The 17,937-nt window shown below is 40.7% G+C and overlaps 1 protein-coding gene across 1 annotated transcript; it reads right to left on the bottom strand.

Moving 5' to 3' along the window:
• Positions 1-2,329: 2,329 nt before the first annotated feature.
• On the bottom strand, positions 2,330-11,686 carry LOC148423209 (terminal nucleotidyltransferase 5C-like). Its single transcript, XM_088415550.1, has 2 exons — positions 11,540-11,686; positions 2,330-5,774 (listed from the first exon to the last, which is right to left on the bottom strand). The coding sequence occupies exons 1-2, from the start codon at positions 11,562-11,564 to the stop codon at positions 4,612-4,614; spliced, it is 1,188 nt and encodes a 395-aa protein (XP_088271676.1). The 5' UTR covers positions 11,565-11,686; the 3' UTR covers positions 2,330-4,611.
• Positions 11,687-17,937: the final 6,251 nt, after the last annotated feature.

Raw genomic sequence — 17,937 nt, 5'->3', positions numbered from 1 at the left:
TGCGAGGAATTGGAACCAGGCCGGCACATATAGCAAAACTGACATAAAATTGACACTGATTTTAAGAAATACAGCATAACCCTAACCCTTTACGTGTCCAGCCCACCTGAGGATTGATTTTTCTCCATGCGGCCCCCCGTACTAAAATGAGTTTGACCAACTGCTTTAATCGATCTTCATACGGTATTGCTCTTTAGCTGCTCTGAGATGGGCTCTGCGTTCACTCTGTATGTGCTTCAGCTACTAAATGATCCTTCATTTTTTGAGGTTAATGGGCACTGGAAAAAAAAACACAATAAATGAATTCCATGAAGTAGGATTGGGGCCCTCCTGGACATTGAGCATAAATAAATCAAGTTCATGAAAATTGTTGAAAAAAACCTTGCCTAGATGCCTACCTTTCTCCCACGCCCAGTGATCTCCTAACCGTAGCACGGAGACTGAACTATTTTTGGGCACAAACTTTGTTTTTCAACATACAACATAAAGTGGGCCAAAGCTTAGCAAGCAGGTGCTATCTCTCCCCATCATCCAATTCCTGTTTTAAGCCTTTTTAAAACATGAAAGGTTTTCTCCTCGGAGAAGAACAAACTGGCACAACTCGAGGTCTGTACGCAGCCTGCTTTCAACTGGGAACTTCCTTATTCCTTTGAATACATCAGCAAATGTCTCCATGATGCTCTTGGGCCCTACTGACATAACCAACTTGACTATGTTAAAGTCTAGACTCTAGACTCTATACTTTCATGTTTGAAAAGTCTATCGCTTTTTATTCTCCGAATTGTCCAATATTGCTTTAAAACCCCGTTAGTCCCAAAGTGTCAAACTCCAGTCCATTTTTTTTTTTCAGATTCAAATGATCAGGATTATTAAGATACTCCTACAGAACTCATTTGATAAGCTATTCATTTGAAACATTTGTGGACTGGAGTTTGACAGTTCAGGACCGAGAAGGTTATGTTTAACTTTTATTACACCACATGTCAAGCTCCCGTCCTCGAGGGCCAAAGTTTTTGTCCTTTGGGTTTTGCAGGTTCCTCTCACCCAGATCACCTGATTCTAATGAACCAGATTTTTGCTGTCATTTTCATTTTGAAGATTTAGGGGGGAAAAAAATGGAGATCCATCATCAGACGTGCGCAATAAACCACAATATCCTGTTGTATCATTCAACTGGTTGCCCCCCTGAAGGATAAAGATGAGTGTATCTTGCTGCTTCATTCAAATTACACAAAAGCGATATTAATCAGAATGCCGTTTTAGACTAGTGAGGACACATAGAACAAATTGCAAAGAACTTTTTTTAGGGGGTGTGGGGGAGGGGGGGGTTGACTTTCCCTTAAAGTGACACTGTAAGATTTAGACCGGTTTTCATTAAAAAGGAATGAATTAAATGATTATAAATTTCAAAAAAACTTTCAAATAAATGTGTTCTTAACAACTAACAGTATGTTTTAATTCTAATCTTGGGGGTGGCACTCCTCCGGACGTTCCCATGTCTGTTAAAGGAATGAGGAGGAGGAGGAGTGTGTATTGCTGCATTTACCGTAATGGCCCTAAAACTCCCACAGACGCATGCAAAAAATTACATACTCCCTTTAAGGTGGCTTTTTGTGTAGTTAGAAATGTCTTTTGTGATTCCAAAAGTCATTAAACAATATACTTAAAAAGATAAATGTTTGTTCCAAAGAATTTTTAAGATATTAAACCTAATTCAAGGAAATCAGGCAAAACATGGTGAACTGGAATGCATTCGAGAGTAGTACAATTACTCAAACATATGAAACGATAGTGACCCACCAATTTAGCATACCCTTAGTGCTTTACGGACAACTCTGTCTTGTCCCGTTCGGACGGTTTTTTTTCCCTCCCCCTCGTCATTGGACTTGCTCAAACACCTCTGACTGTCTTGAAACAGCCATTTCATTTCTCCTGCAGTGAAACCTGCATTTCAGTTTATGTTGCTTCAAGGTTTCTCTTTACATCCTAAACAATCTTCATTTCCACATTGACTGAAATGTCAGTTGGTAGAATTGACCAGCCCATGTCATGGTGTCAACAGAAACCCTACGTCACCATTTATCAGTTAAAAACGCAATTTGACAGCTTCTTGCCTTGGCCTGCTTTAAATCGGTTTAACAAGTTCACAAATCATGTAAAATACCACAAAATAGTGGTGAAATGGCTATTCCCAAGCACATTTACACTTCTGTTTATATAGCCAATTGTTAAACCTGGCGTGGAAATTTTGATTATCAATTAGGTTACACACGGACATGTGACGCGGACTACACAAACATTTATCAAAATAAATGGCAAGTACAGATGCTGCATTCAATATATCTTTATTTCCTTTTCAAGCAAACTCCACATGTGAACATTTCCAAGAAGGAAAAAAGTCAAGTGAGGTCAAAGTGCTGACAAATTGAAGAAATATAACCCTCATATGGTCGTCGTAGTTACGACAAAAGACTTGCTTTCTTCCAAAAATAAAGTGACACATTCCAGGTATATGTCCACCAGCATTCATTCACACTCACACAAACCTGCTGCAAAAAAAGTATTCAACTCTTGAGAAAATTCTCATGGCATAAGGCCACTGACAGTCCACCTTTACCGCCTTGCGAGCGGTAAAGCATCGGACTTTTTAAACGGACGCCACCCGCACCTCACACCAAACACTTGCAACGGAAGCGGTGACATTTTGCACTGACAAGTTTACAGCAGAAGCTCAGAAAACAAACAGACGTAAATTTCTTCCTGACGGCAGGCTAGCAGGCATACATACACCTTCCGTCGTCACAAAAGACGCGTAAACTCAAACAGGCCACGTGGCATTTTATTTTATTTTATTGGGTTTTTTTTTAGATAGGGCAAAATGCTTGCGTCAAGGGGCTGCATAAATATTTGGCCACAAACGCAAGCGAACCAATGCTTCTTTGCTCACCAAACGCACATGTAACGCAGAGTGTTTTGGGCGCCACAAGGCCATTCCCTCAAAGTTAAGATGCCAACGTGACTGCACAAACAAGAATTGTCCTAATGAGCTGGGTGAGCCACCCAAAAAATTGAGTCCCTCACATTAGCTTGAGAGTGCTCTAAATTGACATACACACTCTACTCTAGAAAATAAAGTTATGCAATGAGAGGAAATAATCAAAAGCCCGAGCAACTGCTCTTTAGCCTATTTACTTGCCTTACAGGCTAAACTAAACAAAGATCCCTCAAGATGCTTAAGAGGGGAGGGGGAAACAAAAATGGCAAAAACAAAGTAAAACCAAAAAAAAAAAAAAAAAAAAAAAAAGAGAGAAGCTCCAAACACCCTAGAATTTCAATTGCTCTGACACTGCTTGGCTTAAAGGGTCCGAACGGAAACGACCACCTGCTTCTTCCGGGCATCTTGATTGAATTAAATCAACTAGGATTTAAAAGCATTAAAAAAAAAAAAAAAAAAACGTTTTGGTCCATAGCGGGAGTAGTTTGTTAGAAAGCAGTACAGTACGCAAGAGGCTGCCTGAACTGGCCGGAGGGGAGAGGGCGGCGGGCCACCCACGCCCCCAACTCCAGATAAGAGGTGCTTGCTGGTTATCTGGAGCAAACATGGGCGGAGGCGGCAGCAGAAGGCAAGCGATTCCGAGAAAAGGCCGGGGCCGGCATTGGCAACGTTCAGGCATTGGTGCTGGGGGGGCTGCTTGCCGCCACTTGCGTAATAAGCCAACAAACAGCCGCCTACGCTGCTTTACAATGCTAATATTAATAGCATGTCATCATCAAGCACACCTGGTATCCTTACCCCATGACCACACATGGGGTTCAGTGCTGTGGCGTGCACCCCCCAAGAGTGAAGTTAATTATAGAAACAGGCTCTGGTTACAGGGCGTGGTTGGGGGCTCACCATGTGCTTCTGCTTTTAAGGAAGCTTGAAGGGTCAGAAGCGACTCGCTCACCTTTCACTCTAAACGCAGCCTCAGAACACTACAGGGCAAAAGACAAACAAATTGTCATTGGCATGATCAGCTCATTTGGAAGGCCATCCTTAAAGGTGCCAACAGGCTGGCCTGGAGATGGCTCGCCACAAATAAAGCACAGCCGGCAGGTTGGAAACACAGTGACAGGTGCTCACAAGGTTGTTTTGAGACCACTCTGAGAACATAGCAACACAAATTATTTCTCATACATTACAAGGCACTTTTTTTTTCTTTTCTTTGTACACCTGTGAAAAATGAAGTCAAAAATTAAAAGAAAACTGACTCAGCAGAACAAGCAAGAACCACTAACCCATTTTTTTTTTCCTTTTGGGCCAACACCATATTACAATTTCCCATGTGGAGCATTTTGAAACTCTTCCCAAGAAAGGGGGGTGGGGGGGGGGGGGATATTTACGCTTCATCGTAAACAGCCCTCAATTGCCTCTGAATTAACTTTAAGGGGTGGGAGGCATCCAGAAAGAAAGAAAAGTGGAAATAACACTTAAAAATTCACATTGACGCATCTGAAGCGAAGGAACAAGAAAGGGTTCCAAAAAATGAAAACGTCACGACCTTACGTTGTCGTCTCCTCCCCCCCGCCCGCATGCATAGCCCGCTCCGGATCAGGGCCCCGCTCTTCTCGTTAGTTGCACGGCAGCCAGGTAGGAATGTTCTGATTGGCCACGTAGTAGTTGCTGAAGTTGTGGTCGCGAACATACGGCGCCGGCTGGTAGTAGCAGGTGACGCAGGACGCGTCGGGGATGGCGTTCTGCTCGGCCAGCACGCGGAAAGCCATGAGCGAGATGAGGTGCAGAGTCTGGCGTCGCTCATGGCCCATGAGGCACACGGTGCTCTCGTTGACCACGCGATGCAGGATCATGAGGTAGTCGTACTTGCTGGACTCCTCGCCCACAAAGTGGCTGTGGAGGTACGCCTCCACCTTGCGCTGCTGCTCGCCGATGTCGGGGAAGTCGATAAAGAAGCGTGAGCACATGTAGCGCTCCAAGGCCTTGAACTCCTCTTCACTGGCGGGCCGGAAGTCACGCACCAGAAGGTTGCAGTATTTGAGCAGGCCGCCGCCACGGATCTCCTCCGGCCGCTTGGTGGCGATGAGTTTGTCTCGCAGGTGGCCCAGCGCCGCATCGATGTCGCCGTACACGCTCTCGCCGCTGACTGTCGGGCGGCGCTCGGGCAACAATGCCGCCCCCGTCGCGTAGAAGGCCAACATGGAGTCCAGGATGATTTGAAAGGAGTCAACGCTGAACTCGAACTGGCGGCGGATGCGGTCGACGAACTTGAGCTCCACGTTGCGGCCGTTATTGTTGGAAAGCGAGATGAGGCTCCACCGGTCCTGCTCCGTGTTGACCTTAACCAGCTTCTCCACGTAGGCCTCCTTGAGAGTGGCGGGCGTGATCTTCTCCTTGTTAACTCTCTCGGGCAGGAAGTCCAGCAGGGTGCCCAGAACCACATCGCGGATGAGCCGGAACTCCGACTCGTGCGGTAGGTCCACCCTGAAGATGACATCTAGGTCCTTGTAGCTCCAGCCTAGGTCCCGCACCAACACGTGGCTGGCCGTCGAGCCGTTTAGACGCACGTCCTTCACGCAGACGCCACTCAGCGCCAGGCTGGAGCGCACCCGGGCCACGATGTCCTTCAGACGCACCTCCAGCGTGGGGAAGTTGCCGCGACCATGGACCGGCACCACCTCACTCAGGACCTCGTCCAGACGACTGACTTGCTCCCAGGACAGCACGCTGACTGAGGTGCTGGGTGTCACTTTGGTGTCCATCTTCACGTTTATTTTACCTGAGAAAAAGGGGAAACATGACAGTCCCCCGATACCAGGGTTTTGTTTTTTAAGGTTTCATGGGTTCGTTCATTTCAATTTCACATCTGTGTTTCAAATGCCGTTCATTTTAATTGGTTCTGCAAACGCTGTTACCGTAAGAGTTCTTTTACTGGCTTTTTTTTTTAACGTTTCATCTTGTTGGTCAAGCTCTCTGTATACTTTGCGCCACTGGAGGAAGACTCGTGTTCTTGCAATAGATCAGTTTGATCATTGAGCTAAAGTGGCAGATGTGGAAGCCGTTTTGCACTTATTTCACAAAAGGCAGACAGCAAAATGGAAGATGTTGCTGCTGCAATATTAGTTTGTTCAAGGGTCAACAAATGCATGTTTTCCAATAATGTGAAGGATGTATAAGAATGAGATTGTAACTGAATGCTTAGGATCATGTATGCACTTAGCTCCGCAGACTCAATACGATACATGCACTGTAATTAGTTCAACTCGCATGGTTTTTGTAAAGCCCTCGTCTATTATAGTGCACTTTAGTTATATGTGTAGCATCCCGACTTTTTTTCTGTCAATGGGTTTTATCAAAGTTGCAGCAGCAATGAAGTTGTCGTCATTCTGTTTTTTTTCCCCAAGATAAAAAAAAAAAAAAAAAAAAAAAAAGTATAGATTACTTTTACATTGGGCACTGATAAAGTATATGTATTTATCTCTTTATTATTAGGCATGGGCCGATGACCGGGTGGGCAATAATTTGCAGTTTTAAAAGTCACAGTTATTTAAAACAGGCTACATTTGTCAAAACTGGTAAGTTTTTTTCCCCTCAGGCCTCATCGGCCTTAACATGCAATTGTACTGTGCATCCTCCTCTGCTGCAGCAGCCAATCGCATTGTCCATTTCCTGCTTTGTGGGATTTAATATCAATACAATTTAGCTCCTGCGGCCCACTTCCACGGGTAACGTGTTACTTTCAGAGTCTTTTGTATGTATCCAGCCTGCTTGAGTGTGGCTCAACGAGGCCAAATATCAGCCCCCTTCCACACAGCTGTTATACAAACTATGTATATATTTAATTTAAAATACTTTATGGCCCAATTTAAGTGTTGAGGTTTAAAAAATATATATAAAAAAATTCCAGTGTATTTTCTTGCCCAGAAATATAAGTACGAACTATAACCCATATGCATGCCGGAACGATCTCATCCATTTCCTCACATTCTTATTTAGTGTGAACTGTGGGTGTGTTTAGTTTCAACACAAAGCAGACACTCATCAAAACAACTATTAGGTATCAAAGTTAAAGTCCATTTGTGCTTCTCAGGAAAAATATGTATGGCTTGTCAGTAAAAACTAATTCCAAATGGTTTTTACACTGACTGTATTGACACGAGCTTAAAACAGGTCTAGTTGCACAGTTGTTTGCCAAGACTGTGACTCTGACTCTGACTTGCAAGTGAGCTGGACCATAAAGCAGCTGAATTAAGGCAAGTGTCGTAGTGCAACTTAAGACTGGTTTGGCTAAACCAATCGCAGGCTTCATGTAGACCAACAATCATTCATCCCCATGGACAACTTTGATCCTTCAATTAATCTAATGACTCTGGGAGCAGCTGCGGAGCTATATGGTAGCCATGGCTACCCCTGGTCACTCTGGCCACGCTATATTTAGGAGAAAATTTTGATATCTGTGATACATTCCTTCTTTACATGGCTGCAATATTCTTAGATCACTCAATACTCTACTACCATACATTGAAATTAACTGTACAGTATATTTAAAGTGGACCTTCAACACCCACAAATGAAAATAGGGAAAACTGCATCCAAATGTGGCTTTGGTTTTAATGGTTGTATTCAAAGCTTACAAAATCAGTGGAAACATAATGAGAGTGAAATATGCGTGCAGTCATACTTGCCTGCAGGGGGTGAATGAGTTCGGAGTTACTTGTCTTAGCAAGCAAATTTTTTTTTTTTTTTTTTAAATACCTTTTCTAAAGCGGTTTATTTGGGGAACTGAATTTTTTTTCAGTGGGGGGGTTGTTTTATTGTGTACTTCATTATTTGCTCGATTGTGGAATGAAATGGGGTTTCATTGTGTAGTACAGTGATCCCTCGCTCTATCACGGTTCATCTTTCACTGCTTCACGGATTTTTTACAGTGTGGATATTTTTTACAGTGCTTTGTGCTCTGAATCCTGATTGGCTCAGGGGCTTTACTGTTGACTAGAAATAAAATATTGACGCTGTACTGAATTGATTTTTCACTTGTCAATTTATTACAAAAGGCAAGAGGATCCAAAAATTCGCTTTTGTCTCTGTCTCCCCAGTAACCGCCTGTGTGCGCACACGTTAAGAACGTGCTAGTTAAGCACATTGATTGACACCGTGGTCTCTGGGAGCCGATCACGTGAGTCGTAGGCGTGCCGAGAGCAAACGCACACAGACAGAAATAGAAAAATGCACAGCTTTGGAAATATGACTTTTACCTAGATCTCTTTTGTCATAAATTAAAATTTCAAGTGTATTGTTATAAGAGGCTTCACTTTAATTTGATTTCCGGGCATATCCGTTTATAAAAATCTTCTTGCTCAGAAAAAGAAAGAGCACCAAAAACTACCCACAACAATGTTCTTCTCTCGGAGAAAGACTCCTGCGCCTTCAGTAGAAACAGACACTAAAGCGGAGCGGCACAGCTGGGACTGAAATATGAGAGTGACAATGTTTCCAACCTTGTATTACTGCATTAAAATTGTTTTAAATAAATTTTGGGCTTTAAAATATTGAATATTGCATTGTAAAATAATAATAAAAAAAATAAAGCTGACTACTTCACGGATTTCACTTTGCGCGTGCTAATTTTGGAATGTAACCCCGCGATAAACGAGGGCTCACTGTATTACTATGCATTTAAGACAATAAAATAAACAGTACTAAAGTACCAGAATCACTCCAAATGAGTATGGACCTAGCAAATAAAATGTCATTTTGATAGTTTCAAACGGAATTTATTCCAATTTTTTGCCAATCAGATTTTTCAAAATGGGTCTCAATTGACAGCTAGCATGGTATATTAGGAAACAGGTGAGCAACTCAACGCCATTTCACCCTGCGAAATGAAAGATTAAAAAGCAGAGGCTTTTGTCATACATGTGGGCAAAATTGCCATCTGAAGGCTTTTAAGATGGAATTGAAACCTGGAATCTTGGGAGCGCGCCCGCGAAGCCAACCTCAGCGTTGTCCTCGCGTTCCGCTCTCTCAGTTAAGGCTGCTGCTAAGGCGTGTCTTATGCTTGACGCGTGAACGCTCCGTGCAGAAAGAGGACACGCGGAATCTCGCCAGCACATGTGTGGCAGCACTTTATACTCTGTGTGGCTTTCCCGTGCAGTCAGCTGATATTCTGCCAGTAAATAGAGTTTACAGCATACAAACGACACTACTCTATGACAGAGGTAGAGAATCCTAATAGATTCAAACAATTGAAATTCTTCCAAGTTTTTTTTTTTTTTTTAAAGCTACCCCTCATCTATCTCCAGTGTGCGTGCTCGCCAGAGGTTTTTTGTTTATTTAGGTCAATGTAGTCCTTTTCAGCCAAATCGTAAAAGTGCTTGTATCGGCGAACTTTCATAAGCAATAATTCTTCCGCCATGTTGTCCGTGATAGAAACTCCAGAAGGTATGCGTTGCGGAAAATCTGGCCCACGCGGACTCCACGTCCACATTTGATGCTTGAGCCGCACGGAGTTCACGTTGAGCACCGAGCATGCTGGTGCCCTTCTTGCAGGATTTGCTCTCTCGCTATTTCTTAAGCTTAATGAAGTCTTAACCTTGCGTTTGCCCCCTGGTGGTGGGATGACTGAAAGGGCTTTATTTGACATGTACTGCATGTAGCTGGCTTTTTAAATGTTAATATCGACAAGGATCAGCTCAATGAATCGCGGCAGCCAATATCATGCAGCCCTAAAAACAAGTAAATAAGCTGAGAACATCTCATTATATACTGTACCATCCAGTTATGATTTGGTGAAATAATGCACAAGTATACTAACGTGCCAAGCGCAGTCATAACATGAGGTAAAAAACTAAGTCAAAAGCAAAGACTCAAACTGTGAAAAAATTAAGATTTCTATCAGATTTTTGGAGTGGTTTGAATAAGCGGACCACTGATGGCAGAAATTGATCATTGTTATTAGAGGTTAAACAGCAAATCAGTGCACAAGATAAAAGTAGACCCCGAGATAAAATCTACGGAGAATACAATGGCATCATCTACTGTGGTAAATTAAGATCAGCAAAAGGTCGCTTTTTACTCAGCCTTGAGCATGCTTGTATTATATTGTACATAGACTTGGGCATTATTTTTATTATTACAGTATTATTATTACTGTATTGTCTCATTTGATAGAACTAACTTGTCAGTTTTTGTACTTTAATGATACAAGTCCACATCCCGCCCAAGTCGTTTGCGCCTTCCGGGTCAACACGACAAGCCATCGAATTGGAGACCAAGCAGTAAATGTACTTTTACTAGCTCTGATTGGCTAGTTTTGTGGCACATTCGAAACGTGTGTGCCTAACTGAGCGCGCAGAGGGGACACAACACGAGCGAGCGGAGAGCTAGATGTTGAGCGAGGGATGGAGGGCTATCATGAGCGACCAGAGATTTTGATCGAGCAAAAAGTGTTTCTGTGCTAAAAATCCATTGTTGCTCATTCAAACACTTATCATCGCGCGCTCAATATTTTTTTCTGTACTCAAAATCTATTTTCTCCCGCTCTAAATATTTCCTCGCTCAATGTGGCACAAATATAATTCCATAGCAACGCCAATGAAAATGATCTGGCTACGTCTGGCAAAACACGCAAATTCCACACGAGAATGCTGACACCAAGAAAACATAAATTCCAAATTTTTATGCGTGTTAAACTGCGTTTTTATGTATGTCTAAAATCATCAATAGTAATTTTCTGCTATCTAATAACTTTTCAATCTTATTTAGGGAGTAGTAAATAATATCACAAGAGTAATTTGTCTTGTGACAAGACAGATGTATACAGCGTAACTGAGTAAACGTTCCACGGAGAAAAGCAAGCATTTTGCGAGAAGTCAATTAAAAAAAAAAAAAAAATCGGATGTGTTTGAACTGAAGTCAACGAGAGGGTAGATCGCTTAAGTAAATAATCTTTGGCAATGTTTGATTTTACTAACGTGTGACGGCATCCCACGCGTACACACACACACACACACACACACACACACACACGCACGCACGCACACACGCGCACGCACGCACGCACGCACACACACAGTGCGTGAGGCGTCCAGAACAGCGCACGTGCCCGTCCATTATGCCACCTTTCCAGAGTCTTCCTTAAAAACACGCGTTCACGCACACAAGCGCACGCGCACAACCGCATCCAAAATTAACCAGCCGCGTTCCAATGAAAATAATTTACGTTCGGAAAGGTTTGGGCCCCAGCAAAATAAATAAAAAGTGTTAAAAGCGACACCGGCAACGCACGCTGACTGAGCACCAGTTTAGCTAGTTATCTGGCTATTGAGCGATTTTGTTGGCAAGTTTGCTTGCCCATATGGCGACACACGGCACCAAACATGCAACACAGCTGTTTATCATCAGTCCAAAAGACAGCTAAATTAAATGTTGCATTCGCGATAAATTTTCCAAACATTTATTATTTCCTAATCACGAGTCGTTCTTGTTTTAATTTATTACGAATGGATGTAACTTTAAAGAAAAGAAATGAGAGGAAATACCTACGTTTCTTAGAGTTTCCCACAGTCATCCAGAATGTGTGGGGAAGTGTAGAATGAGACAGAGGTTGTTACATGTTCTTCGTGGACACGCAGAAGCCAGCATTTAGTCCACACAGACTGTAACACTATCAGGAATTGAGCACAGAAAAAAGTTCGCTCTTTTAAGCGTCCTCCCAGCAGCTGGCAGTGCAACGATTTTATAGAACCGTGGCGCAACAGCGCGATGCCGATGAACGTCCGCGCCACGACAGAGTCCCATGTAGGCCTCCGTTGCTTTTTTGGTCTTCAAATTGTACAATTAACAAAAAAAATAACAAATAAACAAATAATATTTATAACTTTAACAAACCAAGTGAATAAAACAACACATGTGTATGTTTTATCACAACGTATTATTAGCGTATTATTATTAGTCTGTTTGGTTGTATCAATGCGCTATATGAGCACGCTGATTGGTCATTCTTGTGTTTCGTTGCCAAGCGACCGTAACAGACGTTCCAATGCAATTTTTGCCACTTAAGTTCCATTTTGTTTTTGTGTTTGATACTTGGAAACGTATATTGAGAATTGAAAGAAAATATTCATTAAAAAGACAATGTCAAAATGCATTTATATTTACTCTAGACCGATCTTCTTTTTATTTATTCTGATTTAATTACCTTATTATTAGTTATTATCCATCCATTTTCTTGGTTGCCATCCCTTTTCTTAGCCACATATCATCACTAGGGTCATCATCATAGGCACAAGCCCTGTTAGATACACAAGACGGTACATCAAAAATGTCTTAGAATGCAGTACTAACAAAAGAATTGTTTCCATCAATCAATCAATCAATCAATCAATCAATCAATCAATCAATCAATCAATCAATGTGTATTTTATAGCCCAATGCAGGTCAGCTAGTATCGGAATAATATGATCAAACTTTCTCGTCCTTGTCAAGAGCCTCGCTGCTGCATTTTGTACAGACTGCAGACTTTTGATGCAGGACATGGAAAGCCCAGAAAACAAGATGTTACAATTGTCAAGGGATGACGTAACAAATGCATGAATTATTGTTTCAGAATCGCTAGGAGACAGAATAGGGTGAATTTTAACGATATTGCAAAGGTGAAAAAAATGCTGTTCTTGTTGTGTTCTTACTGTGTGTTTGAAAAGATAGAGTTGAGTCAAATATCACGCTGAGGTTTTTTTTTTTGCAAAACTCCTTTGGACATAGTACAGTTATCCAGGTTCAAAGTGGTATTTTTAATCAAGTGCTGACGATGACCAGGGCCAATAATTAACATCACCGATTTACTAAAGTTAAGAAGCAGAAAATTGGAAGACATCCATTGTTTAATCCCGGCAAGACAGGCCTCCAGTTTACTGCACTTGCATGGATCTGTAATTTCTAAAGGCATGTATAGTTGGGTATCATCAGCATAGCATTGAAAGATAATAGCTTTGCGTATAATATCACCAAGAGGGATCATGTAGAATCTACAATGCAATCCTGCATGTTTTTGGTGCTTCTGTCATTAACTCACCTGAATCAAATTATTAGCTCATCAGCAAGCTCTGCAGGAGCTTGAAAATGATCCTAATCATTTGAATCAGGTGTGTTTAAGAGAGCTGTATGGAAAACATGCAGGTTTGCGGCCCACGAGGACTGGAGTTTGAGACCTATGAGAGATGTTCAACAGTAAAGGACCAAGTACTGAAACCTGCCGGACATCACAAGAAACGGCGGAAGGTTCAGAGATTGCATTGCCATAAGCGACACTATGCGTCCTTCCCAAGATGTAAGATCTGAACCAAGAAAGCGCTGATTCCAAGATACCAACACATGATTCAAGACGTTCAGGAATATGATGATCAATATTGTCAAATGCGGCACTAAGGTCAAGCAATAATAACATTGATGAGATGTTGGAATCCATGGCTAAGAGAAGATTCGCAACGTTTACATGGACTGTCTCAGTTGAGTGGATGGCCCTAAATCCAGACTGAAGGAGTTCAAATCTACTGTTATCAATCAGATAATCGCTAAGATGTTGTATTACAACTTTCTCAAGAATTTCACAATCAACAGAAGATGTGATGCTCGTCCATAATTTGAGAAATTTTCCAGGTGAGGTTTCTTAAGTAATGGTGGAATGACGGCTGTCTTAAAAGCTTCAGGTACAATGCCAGAGGAAGGGACAGATTGATCATATTCAAGAAATCACTCACGATGCATTTACATCTTGTTCATACAGCATGCCGTATATGGAAGAAACAAAAGAATTGCTACATTAGTGTGACACCACAACTAAAAACTAAAAATACATTTAAAAATTCATCAAATGTTACCTTTAATTATATATTTTCTTCTTCTGCATATATATCCACATCAAGTTCTTCTTATAACGATTTTAAAATTGGACCAGATTTTAACCAATTCTAATTTCTTCATCAAGACTGTTACAAAAATTTACAACACCTCTTATCACACACATGCTCTTTGGTATGGTTTGGGAGTAGGGGTTTGTAAAATTCATTTTTCCTTCAAATTATGCATTCCTTTTCTTGTGCAGAACGTTTTGTGGCTATTTGCAGGGAGTTAATTCTTGTGTATGTTGAATATGAACTGATTTGATTTAAATGCTATGAGGTCCTTGACTATTAGTGTTTTTAACTGAAGAGGGCATTTGTGTGTGGGCCCAATATCTCACAGAACTGATAATTTGTATTGCTTTTTCATATTATGTATAATGGTTCCATATTACTCATTGAATGTGGTAAAATCCAGTAGTAGGCTGTCAGGGCCAGCAAGACCTTCTCTGCTGGCTTAACATAACCTGACATCATTATCATAACTATAATAAACTATAATAATAATAATAACTATAATGAAAGTCAATTTCATTTTTAATTCATTTTTACTAAATATACTTATTACATAGTTTTTTTTAATTTATAAAATTATTCTCCATATTCCATTCTTCTCATGTCATATATATCATTTTGGTTACGTTCCTTCTAGTGTTGTAGTTTTAAGTTGTAGTTTTTATCCAATTAGAATTCAGCTAACTTGTGTCGCCAGGCTGTATGTAATCTGCTTGAGGCGCTAGGGCATTCGCTTCAACATTTGTGGGCTTCTGCGCAAGCGTAGTTGGATATGTGAATGGCTCTTATGCTTAATAGACTGCTGTAATGCCAATTGAGTCATAAGATCGCAATCTAGAGGCTTCATGTTGAACGAGACATGAGTGGATACGCACTGCAGGAAGGCTCAACAAGCAAGCAATGCGGGGTTGGCTTATGCTGGTGTTAGAAGCGTAGCGTAGCTATGAGCTAACTTGTCGCAACTTGGCCATATTGTTGACTGGGCTACCAGGGGCGTGAGCTAACCCTGGCAAATAGTTCTGTTGGGAATGCCTTTTGTTTGTAAAGAATCGATTTGGTGTTAGGGGCTACACTAGATTTGCAAACTTCATTTTTTAACCAATGCAGTAACAAGACACCAAAGCACGGCTGGACACATGCGCTACGGTGCTTTGAAAAACTTCTTGGGACACCTGAGTGGATATACAGCATTATACATATCAGTTCGATGGTAAAGAGAGCTCCTCAATGCGCCACTGTGCTTTTAAAAAAACCTTTGGGAACAGCCAAGCGGATACACTGTCCATCTCAGTGCAAAGAGAAAGAGCGTGTGAAGAGAGAGAGAAAAATCAGGAGATATTGAAAAGACTGATCGAGTTTGACCGCCGTTTGTTTTGGTGAATGCAAGCCTTTTCTTTATTTAATGTTTCCTTTTTAATAAGTTGGCGTTATTTTATTTTGTTCATGTTTAATTTGTAGTAAAGAAATAAAATTACTGTATGTTCTTCATATCACACTGTTATTTGTAATTAGGACTTCATAACATTCTGTGGATATTTATTTTAAATGTACTGTATTTAAATATTAAAACATTATTGTTTTACGTTTTGACAGCATCATGTATGATGACAAGTTGTAATGGCTGATGCGGGTTTATTGACGTTTAATAACTCCGGAAAATAGTCTGTTTAGCCCAGTATTGCATAAGTGTGTGCATGAGGGGTATTTATTTCTAGCGTCTGACCTCACAGAAGGCGTACGTGTGAAAGTTACGGACCACCACTGGTAAAATCAGTGAATAATGCATTACATATACCATAATTCCCCAAATATAAGGCAGTTTTTTTTCCACGAAATGAAGGATAAAATTATGGGTTTGTTTTATAAATTATAACTTTTTTTTTTAAACCATTCGAAGCAGATTGATACGTCAGCCACATAAGCGTTACGCACAGATGTGCATTTTTAGATCGGTCATATCCTGACTTCCAATAATTACCATAACGGGCAGCAGGTGCCTGTTGCAGCTAACAGCAGCTTATGTTAGCTGAGGTTGTTACAGCATTGATTTAAAAATAAAGTAATCAAGTAGACTTCCTCGTTCGCACAAGAATATTACTAAACCGAGAGGATGACACAAAAGTTCTGATGTCTCCAGCTGATTCAATATGACAAGTGGCAAGGTAAGCAGTTGAGTTCAATTTGACTCGTTTCTTAATTGCAGTCTTTTGGCATGTATACAAAATCATAACATTGATGAAACACAGATGTTGCATAATTTTGGGAATTTAAGGTAAAATTGAACTTGAGCCGCGTTGCGAAGAAAAAATAACAAAAAACAACTGCTTCGAGCGTATTCAAAGTTACACTGGCGAGGCGTTCATGGACCATTCACAATGCGGGAAATCTGAACACACTTAACACTTAACTTTAGACTTAACAAATACAGTGGGCCCCCGTGTTACAAGATTAATACATTCCTCGGTTGGGCTCGTAAGGCGAATTCACCGTATGACGGGCAATCCAAACCTATGTTAAATAGCAAATGTGTTTAGAACCCCAGGTAAAAACATCAAAATTGTACATACATATTAAAAATTGGTACCAAAATAGTATAGTTAAGTGCTATATATATATCTATATATATATATATATATATATATATATATATATATATATATATATATTTGGATATAATATTTGGATTTGTATATAGTTGAAAACATCATTAATAAAAAATACAGAAAGGATTTATTTGCCTTTGAGTGGCGCTAGTTGTTATGCCCATAATCCATAATAATGGTTGTCTCCAGCATCGTTTCCATATAAGTCATCTTCTTACTTCTCTCTTTAACATCACTAGCAATCTTGGGACCCATGGCTAACCCTTCCAACTTTGAATTAAGCAGTAAAATGTATATAAATACGGTTTTGTAACCACTCACATTCGAACAAAGCTTTACCGTTCTGCCATTTTGAAACAAGTGAAGCCGACAAATAACAGACCAACATCTCCTTGTGGAGACACTGAGAAATAGCAGACCAGAATTGTAGTGATGCGTTGCAGGGACAGCAATTGAAAATAAGTGTCATGACCTAAAAACACCTGCAGATGGAGACAAGACAACACAAATACAGCCAAGCCCCTAGGGTCATGAAAGTTGTTTTTGTTGAAAAACCGTGAAAATACCATAAAGAGGGGATGAAAAAACTCAATATTCCATGTCGCAACATTAAAATAACTTAACCCAGGGGCGCAGTAACCCAAGGGTCCACTGTATACAACTTACGGATATGAATGGTCCCTTCTGGAGGGTTCTGATTTTCCCCTGATTGGGGTTTTTGAGTTTTTCCTTCCCCTTCTGGGAGCTTTGACAGGGGATGCTGTTGTGTACCTTACACTGAAAAGATGTCTCTGTACGACTTCTTTTTTCAAAGTAGTTCTCCACATGACCTCTTTTCATCTGTGAAGCCCTTTGAGACTTAGGTGATTTAGGGCTATACAAATAAAGTTTGATTTGATTTGATTTTGATTTGATGAACAAAAAAATTATGAAGAGTTTAGGCAGATGAGATTTATTCTGTTTTACTATAGTTTTTACACTGTTGCCAAACTGTGCATCTTATACTCGGTAACAGAAAATACGAGAATTTGACCCCAAAATTAAGGGTGTGTCTGATACACAGGTGCATTTTATATTGGGGGAATTACGGTAATGTTTTCTTATTAAGATAATATTTGCCACATCTTATCAATTTCGGTATTGACCTTTATGATGTGCGGTCTCTCAAGAAAATTATATCATAAAGGGTTACGGCCAGGAATAGTGCCCATGGACTTTTTCAATTTCAGCATTATCAATCACATGCGTTTCTATATTCATATTGCCTTTACTGAAGAATGAGCCACATTTAGAATGGCAAATCCATATGTCCATTTACGTTGGTAAGAGAAATAAAAAAGTAATGCAATAGTAGCGTAACGCTTTACATTTCAAATACAGTAGTACAGTTGTAATGCATCTAATTACTGTACATTGAAATGACAGC

Source organism: Hippichthys cyanospilos, chromosome 5 (genome assembly GCF_059441005.1).
Source record: "Hippichthys cyanospilos isolate Australia breed blue-spotted pipefish chromosome 5, RoL_Hcya_1.0, whole genome shotgun sequence".
Taxonomy (NCBI): domain Eukaryota; kingdom Metazoa; phylum Chordata; class Actinopteri; order Syngnathiformes; family Syngnathidae; genus Hippichthys; species Hippichthys cyanospilos.
The sequence above is the reverse complement of the archived record's forward strand: the minus strand, read 5'-3'. Positions and strand labels throughout refer to the sequence as shown.